The sequence below is a fragment of the Anopheles funestus genome, chromosome 2RL (genome assembly GCF_943734845.2).
Source record: "Anopheles funestus chromosome 2RL, idAnoFuneDA-416_04, whole genome shotgun sequence".
Classification (NCBI taxonomy): Eukaryota; Metazoa; Arthropoda; class Insecta; order Diptera; family Culicidae; genus Anopheles; species Anopheles funestus.
The window spans coordinates 8,490,385-8,514,903 of NC_064598.1; the positions used below are offsets into that span (position 1 = coordinate 8,490,385).

A 24,519-nucleotide genomic window follows, 5' to 3' on the forward strand; every position below is an offset into this window, starting at 1 on the left:
TTGGAGAAGCTCAAGGTAAGCTAGATTGGTGGAGAAAAGATTCAGGAACGCAACAAAGCTAGCTCGAACCATAGGCCACCATGTTTCATGTGCGCATCTTTCTTCTGCGCGGAAATGGAACGTTTCAAATATGCGCAATGATGCACACCTTTGAAGCTTATCTTCAACTTCCTGCTATTGGAAATTGTTTGCGAATCAACTTCTGTGACCATGACACCTTCCCACCCCGTAATGCCGGTAACATTTTTGTATATTTCGCATTAAACAAGCGAGAAACTGTCTTTCTGCCGTACCTGACCTTCGATTCGATGCATCGCCAGTCTGAAGAGTGTGTCTGCGGCTTTAGAACAAGTTTTCTCACCTTCAACATAATTTGCAAATCGTTTGAAATTAGTCACCTGTTTAGTTTGCTAAATCACGTGCAACTTAGTATTTCTTTTACATAGAGGTACTAAGTACAAAGTTTGTTTCCTTTATGTTTTCTTTTTTAGTCATTTTACTGAAGTAGCCGTAACAGGTTGATGGGAGTATAATGAGCACGTAATAAAATAAATACATTATTTGTGTTTTATGAGAATTTTAAACGCATATAACTACAAACTTGTACAAACTTGAGACTGTATAAAGATCACAATTCCCGAAATGTCACTTGTTCGAGTAATGTTTCACAGCGCTTTGAAAAACCACTCACTTTTTTACACTTTATTTTATGGTTTTAGGCTGAAATCTTACTACAAACTGATTGTGAACTGTCTATGAAAATAAAAAAATAAATAAGTACAATTTACAGAGCTTACATACATTTTGTTTAATATCAGTAGAGTTAATTGTGCGTTCAATGTAGTAAGAAAACTATAGAAATACATATTTTAATTTACTTATGATTTATAAATTTGTGTGAATGAAGCAATAAGGCCGGGCACTTTTTATTAAAATACCTTTATCAAATACTTTTTTCTAAATTGCGCAATCATAAAAATATGTTTAAAAATTTGAAAAGAAAAGGAAATGCATGTTCGAAAACCGTTGATGAATGGTTGTCGAATTCGAAATCGAAACCTAAATTTCGAAGTACTTCGGCCAACTTCGGAAAAGATCGGGTATTTTGTTTATAAGCATTTGGGTTGAGTTCTTCAATGTTGATATTTTTCTCAAGGTACCTAAATATTATTTACGTAATTTTGATGTTATTTTTATATCTTTTCAAATGTTGGTATATTTTACCACGGAAGTTTATTGTTGTTGTTGAAATTTTCAGTCCATCGCAATTTAAATTAAGTTTCAAATAGTTAAAAATTACACGAAGGAAAGAAACTCGAACTGACTTTCAAAGCATCACCCCTTCACCCGTTTTTCTATTAACCTTTGGCACAGTTTTCTTCATGACAGCACCTTTCTTTCGTAAAGTTTGGTCGTTCGTGTTGTTAGATTTTTAAGTCTTCTTGTCGTGGTGTGGAAAACAGGTGAAAATCCAACGGTGTTCGGAAAGCGAAAGCGAATAGCCGGTGTGTAACGTAAGGGAACAGGAAAACATTCACGGTTAACACCCTGCAACGAAAACAGCCTCAATCCAGCCCGCAAATTGTGTTTGTGCTCCATCTTCACCTACGCTTTGGGTCGGTGCCATCGCTGGCGGGGCACGGTCCCCCCGTGTGTGTGTGTGTTATTTTGTAACGTACGTGTTTGTGTGTGTGGGTGTGTTGGTGGGTGTTTTCGGAGTGCGTGAACGCGTGAAGGACATCATCCGTCGTCGAGGGGAAAAAAGGGCCACTTATCCATTTCCATCCGGGCTCGTTAGGTAGAGCCAGCACAAAAGGTGAGAACGAACGAGGCGTGGATCAAGGTGTTCCGTTCGGTTAGCATAGTTCCCAGACCACATAGAAACACAGTAAGCAAGGCAGGCGTCAAGCAGAATGGCGCGGTCGATGGATGAAGAGGTAAGTGGTTGCTTTAATTATCCTGTTAAGAAATCTTCGGAACCATGTTCCGTTTCGTTGTACAATCGGAGAGCCTTAATGTTACGTATGCTAATGGAGCACGCAACGGAGGAAGACATGCGTAAGGATGGTAAATTTCGTATTTTAAATTTGTAGGGTAAATGTGTTTAATTAGCCGTACTGGTATGGAAGATGTGACGAATGAAGCAAACTGAACACGGAGCTTGTTGACCTTCCTGTGGCCTACTGCGATGGCGGGGGGGAATGTAAAGAAGGTCCCCAACGGCTCCCCACGATCGACAGTGGCGGCAGTGCAGCACCGATGGTGGTGTGTTTTCGCTCTGCGCAGCATCGCTGGGTTATATCTAGCAATCGCCGCAGCATGCCATGGGATGATTATTTCCGACGCCTTTCCGTTGTCTAATGTCGTCTAATGTCGTCGAAGATGCAAACCACCACCCGCCAATTGATGAAGGTGTGGAAGAAATAGCTTACCGCTGCATACACACACGGCGACCGATTAGAGGCGACCCGATCGCACAGGGCCACCCGAGACTACGCCCATGTTCGCGCGACACGCGCTACTCACGGTTTGTGCTTGTGTCGGTGTGTATGCGCGCGTGTGTGTGTATATATGTTGCTGTGTTACAGCACGAATACATAATTTGTCTAACGTTGCTGATGGTGAGCGCGGTATAGTCCCGGTGATAATGGTGGACGGACCTGGCGGGAACCAGTCGATCCGGGATCAAACTAATGACGTTCGCACATATTGAGAGACGTATTAGGTGACACGCCCGAACGGAATGGGTTTAAGGGTTGCAGCTGTACAGGCCTGTGCCAGTGATGACCGTTAATGAATGGCGTCGGCGGTGGTGGAAGTTGTGACGGGTACGGTACCAATTAGCTGCGCCTCTACACCCGTCCCTATGATGACATTCGTCGTTATGAATGGTTTCTCTTGTACAGCCAAAACAACTCCACCATCACCGTACAGGGTGATTCGTGGTTTGCTGCAGTGCAATAAATGCACGAGCACGACCTATGCTTCAATCGAAGCAACATTTAATCGTTCGGTGGTAGAGAAACATAGCAAGCGCGATGCACACCCGATGGTTGCTTTGATTGCCGAGTTGCCGAGTTGCCGAATTGTTTTCCTTTCGCCATCTCTTGCCTACACCGTTTGCAGGTGGCTGGCTCGTCGATTGTCTGTTGCTTCTGGTGCCGGTGTTCTAGCCGTGAGTTTCCTTATCGTACCGGGTGTACGGAATATCATTGAGGTAGTCCCGGGTTTTGATGTTTGACCGAATGAAAGCGAACAGAAGAATGGAAGAAAAACAGTATGAAATGGTGTCATACCGCGTACCCGAACACCTGATACGTGTTATCTGATAAATTACGGAACCACATGGTAGCTCTTCACGCGAGTTTCAACCGGATGAGACATCTGTTTCGAAGGTTTTTTTTTAGTTGTGCAGACATAAAAACCAACTCTTCTTTTTCAAGCGCAGTTGCTTCAAATGAAGGCATTTGTTCATGCACACAATTATTTAATTACTAAACAAACTGAGCTGATGCTTGAGTCATGTATTTGTAAAATTTCTTTCCCTCGTATAGGCTCCCTATTACACTACGTTCTACTAACGCGCGCTATCAGCAGCATATGAATCATGATTCCAGAATAAACTGGATCGCCTGTTTACAGCGATGTACAGTTTAATTCGTACATTTGTTTGTCTTGTTTTAAGTTGTTAGAGTTATTAATTATTTCTTGTTAGAGTTATGAGTTGTGTTTTTTTCATTATTTCTTTAATGGGTTTTATTTTTTCACATTATGTTCATCATATTTCTGATAGATTTATTTGTGTAAATGTAATCGTAAATGCTTTAGTGTTGCTTTTCGAAAGGTTAGGTATCAAAGTATTGTAATTTCCTTTATGAATGATAAACTATATCATTCGCCGTTTTAGCCCAATTAAAGTTGTGCTCAAATTCACGTGTCCGTCATTAGTTGCGCTTAACTGTGTGTACGGGTAAGGTTCGTATTGCAGTAGGCACCCGTACCTAATGTGCACGCATACGCCTGTAGTGGTGCCGTTTGACACATCGTGAAAACCGCGAAAGTGTGCTGCTGCTGCTGCTGTGGGGGTGCGGCGTCTGCGCATTCTTATGAAAACATACAACCCTTTCGCACTCGCCCCTAAACAAACTCCCCCCCTTGAGTTGGGAGCCGTTGCAATATCGTTTGACTGAGAGCGATTGCACGATCGGTTTCGATCGATACTTGCTCATCTCGGGCTTTGTAACGATCCAGATGAAACTGCTTCCGGCGCGGGATGATCGACGTAACGATGCAACGATGGTAGTGTGAGATAATCAATGTTTTGTGTTACTATTGCTGCATCAAACATTCTGAGAAATAAAGGTTTTTTTGTTGAGATATTGGGCGAATTAAGGCGATATTACGTCATGATAAGAAGCATCTTTGGGGTGTATGATGATTTAAGTTAGATAGCTTAAATTAATTAATAGCTTAAAACAATCGAGGAAATATCGAGTGATGAATTCAGCAAAAAATCACTCGAAATCGCATATTTTAAACAATTTTTTTTTAATTATTTCACCCCTTATTGATTTTTTTGCAGATTTTTTTTTTACATTTTTCCGCATTGTTTCCATTACTGTTGATTACGTTTACTTCCTTTAAAATTACGGCTGAGTATCCCTTCACTTCTTGCCATGAAAAAGTAACGCATGCACCAGCGACCTACCGGCTGACATTGACCATGACGCTATATCGAAATGCATTCCGCTCCGTAGTGACATTGAACGGCGAGAAATCGTAAGTTTTGTGGCTACTTTTTGCGTTCCGTATCTTCCCCAAAGTGTTGCTGAGGGTCATTTGGACATTGGACGGGCAAATGCGTTTAGCAGCAGATCGGGTTTTTTCATCCACCTTCTACAGCTTTGGAATGTTTTGTTTTTTCATCCCTTATTTCAACCGCACAGATCCACGTGAATCCCCTGGTTGGTATTGTGTCGCACGTGACCGATCGCTAGTGAAATATGTTAGGCTGTTGTTACAGTCCAACTGTTGTTTGTTTCGAACATTTGAACGTAATAAATTTTTAACTCGTACCGCTGTGCATGACCGGGGTGCTTATCCTTCTAAAGGTGAAAAATGTCCAGAAAAGAAATCCCCAGTTTTTTAATGATCGAACCGTGCAAAAACCTGAACTGCGGGTAGTTTCTTCTCCTTACTTTCAACCACCTGGACACCCCGTTGTAGGGGGGTTATCCCAAAAATCCCCAAAAAGCAGTTAGGAGTTACACAACACGAGGTAAGGAAGGTAAGAGGGTTGATAATAGAAGGGGGAACGTGTGTCGTCTTAGGCGACAGAGCTTGCAAACGTAAATCGCGTCCGTGCCAGGTTTTTGTTGAAATACAAATATAAATGAGTGGTGCGAAATTGAAATAATCCGATCGTGGTGGAAAAGGGACACAAGGAAAAGGGGAAAGAGGGGAGGAATAAATAAGGGAGGAAGGGAGTTTTGATGTGTATGTAAACGATCGGAAAACCAGTTCCAACCTGCAATAATCGGTGACAGAAAGGGAAATGGGAAGATCGGGAGTTGGCCAACCCCGAGTGTGGTTTTTTTTTCGCTCTCTCGAAGCAGCAGGAACACGTAGAAGGGTGTAGAACCGGTCTTTTACCTAGCAACTGGTGTCCCGTGTCCTCTGCTGCAGGTGAGGGAACCTTCAGCACCATGCTCTTCAACCCCTCCCCGTGTTTGCCGGTTTCCAATTTTAACGAGACAAATATCTCGCACTCTGTTGATGCAAAATTATCATCTGCGATGGAATAAACGGATACGATTGTGACGCGGTTATTGTGTTTCTTGTTGTGTTTTTATCTCTGTTGTTGTTGAAGTGGTCATTCATCTGAATTAAAATTCGTGATACAAGAGATTGACCACTGATCGAAAGTAAGAGAGAGAGAGAGTTACAAAAAACAATTATTCTGAATTGACACAAAAATTGGGGATGATACGCACGGACTGTCGTTGACATATGTCAAACTGATCGCTGCAATCCTAATGAGCCGCCGGTGTCCTCTGATGGTAAAATGAATGATTAGTAGCAGGTTTCGTTCCAATATGCTCGTTTTTGCTACGATCGATCACGATGTTTCGGTAGGCTCAAGTTAATCGCAAACATCATCGTACTCTCAGCCAGCCGCGACATACCGTAACACCTTCTCAATACGTGTATTATTTTTTTTGTTGCTCTAAGTTTTCATCCCCCTCCCCAAAATCCACTTGCTCTCTTCGCACATGACACGAATTGCTTACACCTTCGTGCCTTCACCCGTGTAAGCTCCTCTGCCTGATCGAGCACTTTCAAGTACTGGCGCTATATTTATTTGCGATAGAACACACCGATCGTGCAACGCGAAAGACCACGATGGTGGTTGGTGTGTATTCGTGTGCCGCGTTTCTTAGTCCGCGCGAACAGTTTTGATAGATTTTATTTAGGTCACTTTTACTAGAGCCCCGAAGATTGCAAGACTATGTGTGTGAGAATGCGGGTGGTGCGTGCGGCGGACGGGATATATGGGGGTAAGAACGCTCAAGGTCCAGCTCACGGGGTTGTCCATCCCTAGCAACCACCCCACTGTCTCGCTTTCATAAACCATACACATACACTCAGGCAGGCTTCGATTAGATTTGTTCCGTACGTGCGTTTCTGCAACACGAACTGTCAGGTGGTGCGCTGCGTGTGCGTACGCGTAGTGTGCGCTTGGTGCGCCGACCAACAGATGGCGCCAGTAGCGATTGCATCGGCTGGTGTAATGTGAAACGTGCAGTATTTGGATTTTTGTAATTTTGTTGTGATTCTAAGCAAGGAAGAAAATATTGTTGGGATATTTTGTAAATGTTGGGTTATAATAATTGTTTAAAATTATTACTTCCACTACTGCTTGATTTTATGACGATATTTATGACGAAGAGAGTCACCTGCACCTGAGACTCTTTGACATGGAAACTCCATTTGTTGGGGATTTGGTATTTTCTCAGTCATACGAGTGTTTGGTGGTTTTTTTCTCTCCTGCACCGATGATAGTTGTAGGTTTGTTTGCAAATTTTCTATCGCGGACAGTACTTTGCCATTTAGTGCGACAAATATTAGCTCACGACGGTACTCGAAGCAGTACGAGAGTATGTATGTTTAAGCGAAAGAAGCTTTCAACGAGAAGACGATACTATCAGAAATGTTTTGATACAGTACAACAACATAGAATGAGTGATGCCACATGTTTAGTTTCTTTTATCAATATTTATCAAAGAAAAGCTTCACTCGTCAAGTTACATTTTTACGATGGGCCAATATTGACGGCGCCCTCTACAAAAGTCACACGATTTTCAAACACATTCGCGCTGCATTGCATAGCACCTTACCTGCATGCTGGTGTTTACATTTATCACATTCTTATTGCTGTAAAGCCGCGTACAAGAGCCGTAAAGCAAGCGTAATATATGCGTGCCATGCTCTGGTCTGTTGTTACCAAGCGAACGGAAAGTCACAAAACCAGCCAATCGCCAGATAGTATAAATGGACGAAGATTTACCAGTGATGATACTGGCACAAAAAAAAAGATGGACGAAAGCAACAACATAGAAAACACGCAACGATCACACAACTGCAACTAAGAAGTGTGGTGTTGCGTGATAGAGAACGTGATGCATAGAGGGAATGGGATAATAATAAGTCAAAGTTCCACTCGTGAAGGACGTTTCGGCAAAAACGAACGAGAAAAAAAAACACGCTACATGGTATAACGACGAGTAAATAAATATTAAAACCAATTCACCGTCTGTCCCAATGATGTATCAAATGATTGACAATCAAGAAGGAGCCGTGTGATCGAGCAACCCGATCGAGCTCCGGGTGACGTTGCGGCCCCCGGCTGGCGACGACGTCGATTGTTTAGTATTTCACTTTACGCTTAGTGAAGTTCTCGATTTTTTTGTTGCTGTTGCCTATTTCATTGCTATTTGACCAAGGTGATAATGTAAACAATATGACGGGTTTTGCTGTTGATGACGTCCAAAAATGATCTGTGCATCAGTGTGTTGAGTTTTTTTTTTAATTTATGACCCAAAAGAAGGAGAGAGACAGAGCAGCGAGATGTATCGCCGTCATCAACACATGTGTCATAATAACTTGCAACTTGCTGCAAAACGCATCTTCGCCAGCAAGGTAGTGTGGTGTTATTATTATTTTTTTGTATGTTGTCTATATGCCACAGTTTCTGTTTCTATGCGCATCATCTGCAAGAGTATGGATTGCTTCTAGATGAAAAATCCCTCTACCACAGTCTCGAAGATCTGTTTTTTAACTATAAATAACGTACCGGTTTGCCATTTGACACACATGAGGCATGGATGAAAATAAAAGAAGAGAAAAAAAAAGACATATCCACGGAACGGTCAGAATTGTTTCGTTGAATCCTTTTTTCTTTTCAATGATTAATATAAAATGTCAATCATAGAATTAATATTTACTAATTCTAATCCCCACACCTTCTCCTATCCCGTTTCTTCCCGATCGTGTACGAAAGTTTGATGTTTGCTTTTTGCTACAAAGCGCAAGAAATTTGAACGTGAAGTCTCTAGCTCACCCTTCCCGGCGTGAAACGTATCGTCGCGACACGGTTGGATAGAGTTTTTCACAACCGGTGCCAAAACTCATGGTATGATGACGCGTTTCAGTCGCGTGATGATCATGATGTTGATGTTTTTTGCGCCGATGATTGGGTCATTGGGAAGTGGCTTGCGCCGTTCCAAGACGCGAGTGTCTCACGCCGGATCTGCTCGCAGGAATCTTCCGCCCCGATGGAGATGGCATTTTCGGGCAGAAATATCACATTTCGATCAAGAGCAAACCCCTTTTCGGTCCATCTTCTATCCGTCACCTTTTCGAAGGTTATGCTGGTTAATTGTGCAAGAAGAAAAAAAAGAAGTGTCAAGAGCATATGTGCGGTAAATGACGAAATGCCGGCTAAAAAAAGCATATTTTAATCCAAATCACTTTTGCGTGGAGATAAAGAAAATGTTCGCCTAATATCGTTCGGTACGGGAACGGCTCCTGTTAGGTATATTGTCCGTTTAATTCCAATCATACTGATAACAGCGGAAAAAAACTTTAAAATTTGAACGAAATTCAGTGAAAACATTTGTTCGGTAATGTTGACATAAATGCGATGTGTGATCTACTGGAGAGAGATAACAGTTGGTTTATAATTTTATGTCGCTCCAAGGGGGTTTAGGGCGATTACTCATCATCGGCGAAAAATGTTGCTAAGCGTGCGATAAAAATTACAACCTACCAGAAAAATCTGCAGAAAACGAAATAAAGACAGTGCTTCGTCTAGTGTGCATTAAATTAGCGCCAAAAATGGAGAGCGTGTGTTCCGTCAAAATGGCCATTGAAATCGTCACCGCATGTCGCATGATTGATCGGTTAGTAACTGTTGTTAAAGGGGAGATTTCCCCCTTTTTTACGTGTAGCTTTAATGATTAAAAAAGTGATTCGGAACAAGTATTCATAGGCGGGTGGGCCCACTGTCCGGGTAATGATGGCGTTACCACCCCCTCCTTGGTATGTCAGGTGTACAGATAATGTGTAAATGATAATATCGATAAGGATAATTTTCAGCGTTGTTTGACATCTGTTAGTTTCGATGGTTTCATATCATACGGTTCGGTAAAGGAAAGGAGTTGTTGGAAGCAAACCCGGAGCTATTTTTTTTTGTTTTACTCATCAGCAGGCCCAAAAAACATACCAAGAACAACCATCGCTTATCAACGTTGTCTTTTCTTGGGACTTTTTTTTTGTGTTCCAGGCGGAGTTTTTTTTTTGAACAGCTCCAACCCGGTTTTAAATTTACCAGTAGACGCCGGTCCGTGTCGTGATACATACCGATAGCATCGCTCACTGCTCGTACACTGGCAGCCAAAATTGCTTGTGTTTCCGCTCGTTTGGAAATTAGATAAGGAAAAAGAGAGTGGCCCCCGTTTTACGGGTAAGTTGTCTTATGTAACAACGAAACTCGTGTTATTGATCTGCAGCCGTGTCTTTTGCTTTTGCGAAATGTTTTCGAAGCAGAAATTGAAGTATCAAACCCCGAAAAGGGATAACCACGTCTGTTGGGGAGAAAAAGAAATTGGCAAGGATTTCTAGAATTTTTGTTGTTGTCGCTTTCTTAGCCTTCCTCCCGTCCATCATCTTTCGTTTAGATTAATTTTAGTTTTGCACTGTACTTATATTTCTTTTCGCAAATGTGTACACGATGACACAGTTATTCCACTTTACGGTAACTCGAGTGACGGTAGCTTATGCTTCCTGTCCCAATGCATTCTACTTCCGGTACGGTTCTGTGTGTAGATGGTAGATAAAGCGCTCACAAGCAAAAAAAAGAGTTAAATAAAATCCATAAAAAAACGATGACGTCACTGGGAGTTCTGAAGCGCGAGTGCATCGAATGTTGAAATATGAAACAACGTTCTGAATCTCCTCCTGCCGGGAGGTTTTGTGAGCCTAGTGGAGGACCACGTTTCGACGTCGCTTATAATATTCTGCATTCTAAAGAACTGCACAACCTGCTGATGAAGATAATGGAGACGGCGAAAGCCGATTGACAGGAACGTGAGCCTCCATTGCACTAGTTGATTATTTTCTGCCATTTGTTGGGAAACGATGGCGAACGGCACGAACATTAAACAGGGCGACGACGTGATCATGGTTTGATTACTTTTTAGTAATTCTTACAAAATTTGTGTAGTAATTTGAATGGTTTGTTAAACCTTGTCCAGTTTGTACCGCCCCGCATACTTTGAGAGCAAATCGTGTTGAGGAAAGCTTTTTTTTTAACACACCACGGAAGAAACCGCACGTACACTCGCATTCTTATTCTATTAGCTATTGATTTTTTACTCCAAATAAAGCAACTGTGAATCTGGTTTCGGAAAGCCAGTGACGGAACGGTACGAAAAGGCATGAAGGAGGAGGCGGCCCAGAATGGGTATTCGTTGTACCGTAGCTCAGGTTACGTAAAGAGGCGATTGTGAAACGTTACATCATAAGCACTCATTTATTATGCTTGCGATGTACAGTGGAAAGGTTAGCATAATGTTTGGCGAACGAAATAGTTCGGTTCTAGGTTGAATAGTTACTTCTTGCTGCAATCAAGATTGCGGGTGTAATGGGAAAGATTTTAAAATATATTGTAGATGTGGATGCATTTTTCATTCCATCCCCCATTCTGTCGGCCATCCCCATTCGTTCTGGCACGATCGATTTACTGCCATTGGTTCATTGTTACTGGAACCATTTTGTGGCGGAAAATTTTCCTTAGACAGATATAAAGATGGAGTAGACGTGCATATGTTCGTTTCGCTGTTCGTTGGGTTGTATCTGAATGGGGGAGCAAAAAAAACGAATACGAGGTGGAAAATGGGTGAAAATATGGGTGGAACACAGGTCTACCAGACAGCCCGACTCCATGTGGGCGCCGTCTCGTTACCGCTCTCCATCGCATCTGCCCTTCGTCCGTTGTTATTGATGTGCTGTTCTGGTACGGTATGAGTTTTGCTCACCGACAAAACTGACGACCAGTAGGAGCCTTGTTTGCGTACCGAGGACAATAATTAGTTTGTAAATCAATTACTCATGAAAGCTGATAGTTGAATAATAACAGCATCATACGTTGTGGATGTGGAGGAGTTCTCCTCAGAAATAAAATCCAAATTTTAAACAAGGTTTGAACAATTGAGTTTAGTGTAGTGATACGTGTGTTGCATATTTGTAAAATGATTTCCTTAGATGTTACGTAAGGTGTTTTGTATTAAATTCAATGTCGTTATCACACGAGGTGCATGTAAAACAATTCGGTTGTTTTTATTCTATCAATTATGCTTTTTTTACCGTTCCGCAGTAAATGTCACCCTCGGCTATATTGGTGAGACTTTGAGGACTTACCTTGGGAGGGGTCAATAAAAAAACAGCACCTCCCCACCCCCACCTCCCAGCACCGTGTGTGTGTGCAATCGATTTGTCCGCATTGGATGGCGCAGAGCATTACGTTGTAGGCAACGCGCAACCAGTTAACCGGTTCCAGCGATTGAATACGGATCGGTGCGAAGGATTAAACCATTCGCCTTGAACGAGACACCGAAGACCTTCTTCTACGCCCCCCGGGGAGGGGGTAGAAATGGGAGAGTAGGGGTAGGGATGTTGCGGGGTAGCTATCCCAAACTGTGTTAGCAGCAAAAAAAACCGAATCAAACCGATAAGGCTGATATCGATTTTTCATCGCACGGACCAACTCGTGCACCGATAGTAATGACGTGTTTTTGTCGATGTCTTACCGTTTCTTTCTATATTTCTCCTGGTGTGCTCTTTTTTTTGTTGCTTTGGCACCTTAATCACGCAACTCACGTCTTCTTTTTTTATTTGGAGAGGGATTGTGTGACTGTCCATCCCCCTGCGGGGTCATTGTTGCGGGAAGGCGAAGTGTTATGCGCCGAAAGGGTTCTGCTGGTATGGCGCCTTATCGTATCGTCCCTTTTCCGATTGCAGACTTGGTATCGTCGAAGGGATAGCCGCTTGCCGCTTATCAGTTTGCCCATAGACAACTGTGGTCGAAATTCTGCAAGGTCGAGAAGCGATAAATAAACCCACACACATACCGGTGGTTTACACCACGAAACAATCATTCAGGGTTTTGTAGGGAAAATAAACAAAAAAAGGCAGTCTATTAGCACGCATACTGACCAGCAGCTAATGTACATGCAGAGGTTTTAAAGTGAGTTAATATCTGGTTACGTAACTGTGTGTTACCTGATGCTTGGGATCCTTGTTAATTCGAAAGGGAAGGCTATATTTCGTATCCGAATGTGTGAATGATTCTTTCTTTTTCCACTGTAGTGGCGTGTTGTGGGTGAAGTTAATTGCATTATTTTTCCAGGCCAGGCCAGGAAGAAGGGCACAGGAGAAAGCGAACTAGAAAGGCAAATATCCAACGCAATTCTTAGCCGGACTACGTGTGGGGTAAAAAGGTTTCCAGTGTTTAGCATTATGTGCCTCCAGGTTTCCATCGTTATGCGATTAAAGGTTTCGCACATTTAACAACAGTGGTCGCCCCGAAATCCCGGTCCACACACACGCATACGAGTCTTCCGCCGATGGAATGTTATTGATTTAGCTTTTTTTATCGCTTTTGTTCGTCACCTTACCGTCGACGATTAGAATTGAAAGTTGTTGGAGGTTGTTGTTGTTGTTGCTGTGTGCATTGTATAATTTCTGAGAGCATATTTGGTTGAATATGGAGAATCATGTGGCTCCCTTTTTCCTATGAAAGAGAAATTGTGCGTGACCAGCAGCGGGCTTGGTGTCCTTCACTAATCTCCCAAACGAATACCATCGAATGGTAGGCGATTTAATATGAGATCCCGTAGGAACTCATGAGTGTAACAGTAAAATAAAAAAAGAGAGATGCGAAAAGAAAAAAACGGATGCGCGCATCCTTACTGCACAGATGAAAAGTGCGCAATGGCGTGCTTGTGTATTGGTAAACGAGCCCTCCATGTGTCTGGTTGTGTCCATCATGTACGTAATCACGCACGCACGCCCTCACGCACGGTCGATGTGTCACGTTTTGTTGTCTTGCGTTATCCGCACAAGAATTAGTTGTCTCCGCATTTTCCACACATTGGAGAAAATGACAGTCGCTCAAGGACGGAATATTGTTGGGGAATATTGCTGGGGAGGTCTTTCAGTTGCATCAGGAAATAATCCTCGATGAGACGGGGTATGGGTATTAGTTGGGACCTGGATTCAAACGACAGTATTGGAAAATTCGTCTTTCCCAGTCTATATATGCCATCTACTCGGAATCTCAGTACCGCGCCTTGCTGTTTTAAAAAAACGAAACTTCACTGCTCACGTGTTTAATGCTCCTGTCGTAGGGCGTTTGGCGCTGGTTATATAACCCGTTGCAGTCGATGCAGTTTCATCATATTGCAACGATTATAGAAGCTGGAGAATGTTTTGTTCTTTGACGCAGAGTTAACGGCACGTTTCTTTGTTGGGCTGGGAAATTATTGAGAATATTTAATTGCAAGTATTTTGTATGTTAGAAATATTCTTTTCTTCAATGTCGAATAGATTGTGTCCATAGTTCTCAACAAGAACTGAGTGCATTTCTGTGGACATCCTTGAAATGGTTATGAAATTTCAGATCTCTGGACCATTCGTGTCAGAAGCGAATGTTTTGCACCGATTAGGGCGTACCGCATTATACGATGTGCTAGTTAGAATGTTAGAAGATTTACGATCGCACTTACAATGATTGCCCTAGTCGGGTCGGGATGCCTTCGCTGCGTGCTCAGGAACCGGGGTAAACTCTCTAATGCTCCATGCTCCAAGCGCGTGCCGCGTGGGGTGATGTGGCTGACGTTTTCCCTTTTTTGCCGTTATTGCGCTAGCGATGAAGAACCGGCCGAAGATGGTGTCAGGTCAGTAAAGCACAAAAAACCCACGGAGATAAAAGTGCGGATGCATCAATTTAGCGATCGGAGCTCTCGGGCGGTTGTCACACTCGAAGTCGTACGCTACCACAACAACATAGTAGTGTTTCGCTGGCTATTGTGGCTACTGATGATACCTTTCAAACGCACTTTTCTGACGAGATAATTTAGCCTAATCAGGCAAGCTGTAGCTGATGTGTAGCTACTGGCCGGCGGATTAGATTCGGTAGTTGGAGCTCTAGGTTAAGGAAGATATTCTTGCAGCATTACTCATAAGTTGTGACTTTTGCCGTATAGAATATTCCATTTTGCACTAGCCCTGCGACTGTGCCATATTGAAGCATTTTAGAAGTACGTCCACTATCTATCCGCCATACCGGTAATCTACTGCTCTCAAAAGCATCACCTCTCGGGACGGATAAGTGGGGCCAAGATTGATTTTTATTTATCAAGCACACGACTAAGTACGGTTTTTTTGCGGGCGGGGAAACTGGTGGTAGTTCAATCCTTCCGTTTCGTTTCGAAGATAATGGTAGGGTTGTAAAGTAGGGCAAAATGTTGACAATGAGTACGGCGAAACTTAAACGACCAATTACGCCACTATACACTCCAGTAGCAGGGAAGGCATTGAGCCTTTGCAAACAATTATCATTTAGCCCACCGGTTACCGGGTTGGTGATGGGGCCGACATTATAACTCCTCCGTACGTCTGCTACTACTACTACTGGAACCTACCTCCACGTCGCGCACTTCTCTGGCACCTCCAAGCAGTCGGGGGTCGAACTTGATGTGTAAAATATTGCCAGTACGTGTAAAGTAAGCAATTGAGCAATGTGCTACGGTTACAGCCGGGCGGATGCCGATTTCGAGCACTGGCCCTACTGAGAAGGGCAGATGGTGCAAACAATGGCGACGGACACGTGAAAAGGCCATAAAAAGTGGTTCTCGCTGGATGTGTGAATGATTGCCGTTGCACACCGAGCGACGGACGAGGAATGGAGGTTCTGTGGAGTCGCCGGGAGTAAGGATTACGGTGGCGATTTGCGTTTGCGATGGACTTAAAATGATGTTTGAAGGGCGTTTGGTGTTTCTACCACACCTTCGGGCTTTCGGTACGAAGCGAAGCAGCTTCGTTCCAGGCGACGGTCGAAATACGGCTAGATATGTGGCGTGGATTTATTTTTTTGCAGCCTTTTGTTTTCTAATGCCTCCGGGATGCGGTTGAAGAATGTGAATGATGATAATAAGAACGCACGAACAATAGACGACGCGCCTGATCACGGATGTCTTCAATTGAAAGCAATATTTGTATGCATAAATGATAGCTGCCGAGAGCAAGTATGCTTCTGTTTTCTTCGTATCTTTCTCTTTCCAGCCTTTTTTTCTTCATCTTCATTTGTTCGCTACGACACACGGTCGTGGGTTGATCTTCATTCTTGCATACGTCAGCGTATTAGTGACGGATAGGCTAAGGGTAAACGATAGCACCGTACCGATGGCGTTGGTTGTGTAACACTGTTTGCCAGACTAATCAACGCGATGATGTCAAAAATTTGATACCCTCCCGTTTCTTGGCGGATGTTGACGACCAATTTGCTCGGGACGCGGTTAAAAATTGGATACGGTTTTGTGACCTTCTTTGCCTTATCGATGTCCTCGTGAAGATGTACAAATTGTCCTAAATAGGTAGCAAAGGATATTTGTGTTGTGCAAGATGTGTTTCTTGTGATGTGACGACGTGTCTCATTGGTTCATCATAATAATGACCACCAATTAGAATCTGCCGAGACAAAGGATTTTCGAAACACAATTAACACCGTGTGCGCGATGATATTGTGGTGAGATTTTCTTCCATTGACGTGGTTGGAAATTAACACTTGCGTATATTTTCTGTTGGTCTAATTTAATGTTGTTCTAGACTGTTACGCAATACCTTTATTTCCGGGTTCACCTCAACCGGTCGAGATGTTGTGTAATTGGCTGGTCACTTGGTAACAAGTAATATCAATCTGCCTTACGCATTTTATGTATATTTTCTTGGTGACAGTGCAAGAAACTTCAAAGCTTTTCACCTCCAAAAATGCGATTTCTCCTCGCAAGCATAGAATCGATCGTAAAGCGAGGGAATGGAATTGTTTCTCTCTACACATTACATATATCCTTGAAATTTTCTTGGCAGTGTGACATAACCAACCGGATGCCAAATGTCACACATTTTTATTGCTATCCACATCCGTAAGGATCGAACCCCAAACGGAAATGCATGGAAAAGGGGGCGCTGAGCGGGTGTGAATAATGTTTCTTTGAAGTAGAGTAAAAATTAACAAGTTTGGCCTAAAGCCCTAGGGTCGAACATCGCCGTGCAGCAGCATGTAGCAAAGTTTAATGGCAACGATGACATTGAGTTCGTTTAGGGGGGAAAAAAAGATTACGATGTTGGGTAACGACCCTAGAACACTGGGTGTTTGAAGCTCGCAAGCTTTCCAATTTCACTACAGGCGACATTCGAGCTTAGAATTCTGTCTCATTGTTCAGGATTTGGGTGAATTTTAGTTCAAAGTTCACAGTGAACCGTACCTTGGCCAGCATGGTACGGTGTGTAGTGCCTTTTCATCAAATTATGTAACCGCTTGGGTTGAAAATTTCGTGATCCCTTTTCCCGAAGGAGCAGAGAGCATCGAAAGGCTCTCGCGTATGGCACCGGAAGCGAACGTGGAGAGCCTGCGAGAGCCATCTCTTACGGTCGCTCACAACGCTGGAAAACGGATGAGTTCTGTCGGAAAATGAGTACCGGAGCAGCTTTTTTTTGTTTTTGTAAGCTTTTCCGTAACTCATTTGTAATGTAATTTTTCTTGTTCCACGCGAAGGAAACAAGAAAACTCACCCTTAATTTTTATCTAAGTTTGATGTGGAAATATCACTTTTACACACGAATCTGGATGGCTCTCTGGTGGGCTTTTGCTGGAACTGTTCTCTCGAACGCTTCTCCTGGGATGACCGAAGCTCTGAGTGTGTGCTTTCTCCCGGCTTTTCCGAACCTTTGGTGCAGTGTGTGCGTTCATGGGATAACAGGGAACTTGCAGGCGAAGCGGTAAGGCACTGAAGCCACCGCGACCTACCCCCAAGCATCCCCTCTTTCCCCAAAGCTACGTTTTGCTCCCATCGTGCTGCGGTACGTATGCTCAGAGCGTCAACTTACCGTTCAGGGTTATGTAATATTTTCCATGTGCCCCGTTCACACACAAACACTGAACCAGTTTCGGATGGCCTACTTACAAATACACGCGAAAGCACGTACACAGGCTCGCTTCAATAGTGTGCTTTAGGGATGATTTCTCCTGCACTGTTGTTTCACAATTCAGCTTTCTCCTGTATTAGACGTTCTGCTCTCCTCTCTTTGGAATGTAAATAAGTTTGCTTCTCTGAAGTTGAGTTTGCTGGAAAAGGGTCGAGGAAAAAGGAGAGCAATGGAAAATGGAGAGGGCGCCAGGGTGGAATGGCAAAAAAAAACTCGTAAAGTCCTGTGGGAAGCTTTTCTAATTGACGTCATCAAATTCAAGCTTTCGTTGCGATTGGGAGCCGTTTTTCGAAAGGTTATTTTTGCTGTAATTTGCCCACTCGGCTGACGATAAAACAAGCCCCTCTTTTGTATCAAACAAGGGAGGGTTTTTTTGTTTGTTTGTTTGTTTTATTTTTACAAAGCAGCCAAAGTTATTGTACAACCAGCGGCAAATGTAGCATTGGTAGGTGAATTGTTCTGTCATTATGAGTAATGAGCAAAATAGCCGTATCGTTTTGGGTCAGTTCTTCATGAATGTGGATCGTTTTGCTGGAAAGTTTGCGAGTTCGGAGTAGAAGAACTTCCCAATAGTGACGATGATGTAACCTAGTGGCAATCGACCGTCAGGTTTTTGGTACCGACAAAGGAAGAGCGCAGATTCCAACAATTCAGTTAGAGGGTGCCTTCTGCAAGAAGTCAGAGATTGGTGGAAAAATAAGTTTTTCCAGCCGAGCCTCCTCCTCGTGTTCGTTACCCGCTTGGCACGAAGACGAAAACGGTAATATGCAACCTTGGAGTACGGGAATACCTTTGCGATGAGAAAGTTTTTTTGTTTTCTTCTAGTTCTGCATGTTTTGGCCAAGGAAAGCCGAACCATCATTATTATTCAATCCTGTATCCGCTTCGCTGAGTACGACATAACCTAACTTCCTTGAGCGTACCCGGTGTCAGCGCTTGGAACAGAAGTACGGCAAACTGTCTATATTCTGAAACCCAATAGTGCACACCCCGTGGGTGACGTACGTTTGCTAAGTCATAAATAGTGTAAACCACCAGCCCCGACCGGAAGGCTCCTCGCTGACGCCATTGCAATCATGCAACATTTTGTGCATTTGCTCCTGATGGAAGTTTGAAGCCATGGATACAGAGGGATGGAGAAGGGGTGGTGGGTGAAGTGCGGCCGGCGGGTTTTGTACACTTTTGCCACCCTGTTTGCTATGTGAACAACGACCCAGATCGTACCGATGTTATGTTTCCTTTTTCTTTTTGGCAATGTGTTGACGCTCCTGTACGCCGTGTTTCACATGTTCGCCAACTTCTGCTTTTGGTGCGATTTAAAGGAAAATTGCAATTCGAATTTCTACATTACCGCGCTGGTTTACCATACCCGGTTGGCAAATCGTATTTCAGCTTTTCTTGTGAAGCTTATTGTGCACAGGTCCTTCCTAACGCACACACATTCACTTAGAGTGGTACTCGATCGGGGCGGCAGGTCATCGGAGGGTTTTCCTCTTGGGAGAAACAGAAGATAGAGAGTAAGAGAGGGAGAGAAAGAGCATGGAAACGAGCGGAAGTATTAACGATTGAATTCCACTTGTAAAAATAAAAATGGATACAAGGATACTTGTGGCGTCGGGCACTCTCTGGAGCTTTTTCCCCACTTGGCAAGCTGTTTGTACGCCATCTATTGTACATATAACGCTTGATCTGATTTTGCGTTTGGCTAAATCAATAGGGGTGTGTTTGTGCGACGAGTCGAGTACATCTTAGATGAAAGCCTTTTTATTGCTGCCAGCTTCAGCTAATGTTCCACTTTTGTCTGACTGCCAGTTACGCCAATTGTTTCTGGGGCCTTACTGTATAAATTCTGTTGCTCTTTAGAAAGTCCATAGATCCACCCCGGAGCAAACTCATGTCACATCAGGATACGGCGTACAAAACGATAGTACTGGTCGACATTGGACCAGATGGGTAAACGGGCTGGTCTAATGCTCATGTTCCGATAATCGCTCTAGCGGCGGTAGCATAAGATCCATCAAGGAAGTGGATGGTGACAGGGTGGCGGAGTGCACATTGTTTCACTCGATTTGTTTGCGAATATGAGTGGTTGAAGCTTACCAGGCACAGGGCAACAGAACGTGTCGCCCAGCTTGCTGCCATTGCGAAACATGTTTGTTTCAGCTGAAGTTCTGCTTCCGGTTGTCCATTGCCGCTCGACAAATGGTTTGTACAATGAAAATGCCTTTTTGCCACGGCGAGAGGGTGCATTCTTCCACCGTCTGCCACCCCCGCTTTTGATCGATATTCGTTTTAGACCCCGTTGCACGCGGGCGATATGTAATGGCGTGTATGCAGTTTGCTAGTTTCACCGGCGTGGTGAAAGAAGCATTCACACGAGCGCACGTTTCTGTGTACGGCTCATAAAATCGATAAATTGAAGGTAATGCTACCAACACACAGCATACCATCGAGCCACTGTTGTACGCTGTGACCGTGAGCAGCGTGTAATGTGTGTTTGTGTGTCCTGTTTGCAGGCGCTTGTGTTTTCTATCGGTTCGCGTTTAATGTATGTGTTTGGTGTGTGGTCATATGATGTTTGAAATAAGTTTACTCCAGCCGTTATAAGAAAAAAAAAACTGAACAAGATAGAGGGGCTGGATAAGTTAAGTAAGAAAAAAGTATGTTTAGTACTTTCAATTATTGTGGGTGGATTTAATGTGTTGTTTAAGTTTTTCCAAAATTGACAAAGTTGAGCGAATGTCAGGATCTCGTATGTTCTATTTATAGCTAAAACATCTGTCAATAATATTGCACCATTATTTTTATTCATTTTTATAGGCGTTATATATTTTTATAGCGAAATTATAGCGAATTTTTAATCAAAAAGGTGTCATTTCCTAGAAGCTTTACTTCAATTCTATAAAATAGAGAGAAGTGCGGCTGAGTCCTATTGTTTACTTCAGTTAATTAATCCTGTGGTGGGAGCAGGACTACGTCGTATATTATGAACTACTTTCGACCAACACATCAGTGAGGAATCTAGCAAATTCGTTCTGAAGCGCGCATTGTAGGAAAAAAGCGATCATCATGTCGTACGTATCGTACAGTGTGAGAAATTCCTGCTATAAAGCCGTGCAATATGGATCTGTTTCGGTTTTTTCGTAAACAATGATTCATAATTTCGAGACTCACTCTAGTACCGATTTTGCCTTGCTATCTGCCACTGTGGCCTCTGCACCTGTATCGGGCCACAAAAAAAAATCAGCATTACCTCAGCATGTGATGCGCATGCGGTAAGAAATGGCGCTTAAATGGCAAAGAATTCACGATAGAGACAGAGAGCAGTTTTTATCGGCTTATCTGATAGTCTTCGCACGGGATTTGGCACATTGCAGTGTAAACTGGAGCTCTGGGGCATGGTTTGTGGTATAAAACATACAACAATAAATGGCCACAGTTACAGTACAGTGACGGATAGACACACACACACACACGCGCACGCATCACCATACAATCCATTCGTTTGGACACATTGATAAATGTTTCCTCATTTGCCAGTGGCAACAGTATCGCCGAAAGTTCGCCGAATGGGGTTTAAATTTTGCTGCAATTTAAAAGATCGATTACGCACCCCAGCCCCAAGGTATGTTACGCACGCAGAGCGATAAAAATACGGCATGATAAAACGATGGTACGGCTCACACGCGAGCATTAGCCACTGGTGCCGATGGGGTTCATGCTGGTAGCAGCTAGTAATGAGCAGTGCTGGTAGATTGAAGGATGACTCCGAATATCCGAAGGCATTCTTTGACCCTTGGTTTATATAGCGCGCCCGGAAAAGTTGGTGGTTCGAGGTTTTTTTTTGCCTGAACACACATCTGCGATGAATTAACTCCCTGTTTGCGCACTCATTAAAGCTGCTTGGAGGGTGGATAAGGAATACATTGCCAACTACCTCTTCCTGTTGTCCGCATGATGTTTGGATGAATCTCAAATGGTAAAGGGGTGCCAAATACAGGTGGAAAAGCGAAGAGAGAGCGAGAGATCGTCAGCACAAACAAACCCCCGACATCTTCTTCTCAGTTGTGGAGGGACGCCATCCGGTAGACGGAACCTATTTATAGGTGTACCATTTTAGACCAAAAATAAAACACCTCCATGGTTTGAAGTGTGAGCGCGCGAACACGTCAGGGGATGCGAGGATGATGAGGATCAAGATGCTTCGACACCGGTTTTCACTCGCCTGTTGAGATAGTGGGTGATTCTTCCCCGGTGCTTTACTGCTTAGTGGTTAGTGCGCCTACCTAAGGGTAACCCATCTAGCTGTTGTAGAGCTTCATCACTCCTATAGCACAGCTGTACGCTGATCGTGGTAGAGCATCAACACATCCAAGGTTAATCCACACATGCCTCAGGAGTCTGCGGTTCTGGTTTTAGCGAATGCCTGGTCCGGGTGTGTTTGGTGACGTACCTGCAATCAGCATGGCCAACCGAACTCGGCAGCTGGTCCGATTGACGTAGGTCCGACGAATGCTTTTGCGCTCTAGATTTGGCAGGGTCGAGCGTTGTTAAATCGATGACGATACTGGGTACACTGTTGCCTTCGCAGACGGGGACAAGATACAAACATGCCGGGAAGGACACAGTACACTTGTGTGTTTGTGCGTGTGAAATGGAAAGGAGAATGTGTGTGAAATAGAGAGAGAGATAGAGAGTCCCAGTACTGCTTAAATGATGAGAAGAGATAGATTGTGACTATTTTTACCATAGTTCATCCAAGCGTAAGTGTCACACAGTGCGATTGCTGCCACCGAACGTGTGAAATAATAATTGGAAACGAAGCTGATTTTTTGCAGGTTGAATTTTTAGACACACAGAGATGCTGAAGAATCGTGGCAAAGTAAATATGGTCGGCTTTATGACGTTATTGGCTGACTGTTTTATACAATTTTAGCAGACGTGGTACGGTTTTTCTCCACGAGTGTCAAATTTTGCTGCCTTCGTACCATTAGAGTGTATCGACCCTGCAAAAAACTGAATTGACGTCACCATTCAACGTTGGTAATAGACAACCCAAATAATGAACCTATCCTTCATCGATATCATCACCAATCTGAACTTGTGAGCTGTTCTCCGTATCTTTGTAAAGCAACTGCAACTAGATGCAACTGGACGATCAATATCAGGTGCCGCCCAGTAGTAGCCGTGTAAAACTGGCATAATCCAATGCCCGCAGGCTGTTCTGTCTGGATTCGTCCAGTTTTTGAAAACTCATTTTTACCATAGTTGCGAGTTGCTTTTCGTTAGCGATCCGTTCTCGGACCAAAGATAAGCCTGTAAACAGAAACGGGTCAGACGTGTCGACCAGCGCTTCATTTATCCGGATGAAACCGCCCAGATGCAGGCTGGTTGTCGCAGATAGGGGAGTGATATCCGTTAAAGAGGGGGCACATTGACAAGACACGCTGTACTTTCTCGAACCTCCGTATCGACGTATAGGCTGTCAACGGTTTTGTTTGGGTAAGCGCAATGACCATGGAAGGCAGACGCGGCCGTGACGAAACAGCAAAAAAGGATATCTGGTTTGAACTGGTTCGCTCAGCTTGATATACCCCTGGTCCCGTCAGGGTGGTGCCTCGCGCAGTGTGAGAAAGCAGATGTTTTGAAAGGATGTTTTGTTTGGGTTTTGCAATGCTCACGCTCTTTTGCCAGACGGAATGGCGTTGATCGTTCAGATGCACTCGCCGCACGCGGATAACGATGTTTGACGATGGAAGTAGTAGTGCGGTCTAATATTGGGTGAGAGCTGCATAGAAAATGAGTTCAATTTCTGGCGCAACTTGATTTTCAAAGGTGTTTTTGTGGTGTTGTAAAATGTTAGGAGTAGTTTATAACTGCTGCTGATAGCCGATGTTAACTACATAGATCATCTCTCCTTAAGATATCTTCTTTTCTTTTCAATTGTAAGAAAAGTATACGTCCATTTACGAGAAATAAAGTAAAAGAAATTACTTTAAAAATACGTAATGGAAGTATTTCTGAAATGCACTCGGAAATTCCTACCATGCATGCCAGTTTGTACGATGACGTGACGTTTACGATTCGCGCTGTTACGCGATGATTAAGTCGGCCACCCCGTGGTACTTCGTGGTTGAACGAACCGGTTGCTTTTAATTTTGTAAATCTGCCCATCACCAGATCAAACCTGTATCTGGTGCTGTTTGTTTTGGGATTACTTGTTTAGAAAACATACCGGCTCGGCGGTGGCGGTCTGTTGGACTGATAGCGCGGTATGTTTGTCCGTTTCAACCGGCACGAGTTTCGAATCGTCTGTTTATCGCGTGTTCGATAATAGCGAATTAAGAGAATGGATAGATGATTCAGATCAAATAAATAATCATTTTTTGTTTTGATTTACTGCCAGAGGGGGTGTTAAGCATCGTAAGTATTATTTTTTTTTCATTAGCAATTGGAAGAAAAATATCTTTCTGTTATAAAGTTGACAAAATTTATAACTAAATAGGACCTATTAAGGTGTGCTAAAACGGATTTATTGTCTTCTGTCAAAATTGTTAATAAATTATGAGTTTAACAAAAAACTGGGCGCCTCCATCATACAGCAGGAATTGTTCCAATGAAAGTAATGATGATACCCGTACCATTTTGTTCGACAAATGATTAAATGATTCGTTTGCATTACCCGCGTAACCT

The 24,519-nt window shown here is 43.4% G+C and overlaps 1 protein-coding gene across 7 annotated transcripts in view; it reads left to right on the forward strand.

The window, feature by feature from the left end:
• The first annotated feature begins 1,395 nt into the window (after positions 1 to 1,395).
• Positions 1,396 to 24,519, forward strand: part of LOC125761417 (sodium/potassium-transporting ATPase subunit alpha) — a 60,991-nt gene continuing 37,867 nt past the window's right edge. For 2 of the 7 annotated variants that reach the window (XM_049422516.1, XM_049422515.1), the window contains exon 1: positions 1,845 to 1,937. In XM_049422516.1, the coding sequence (XP_049278473.1) occupies positions 1,914 to 1,937 (24 nt within the window). In that variant the 5' untranslated portion in view covers positions 1,845 to 1,913. Of the gene's footprint in view, positions 1,506 to 1,530; positions 1,938 to 24,519 lie in introns of those variants that run through there. The other 5 variants (XM_049422525.1, XM_049422523.1, XM_049422518.1 and 2 more) reach the window with 5 other exon arrangements.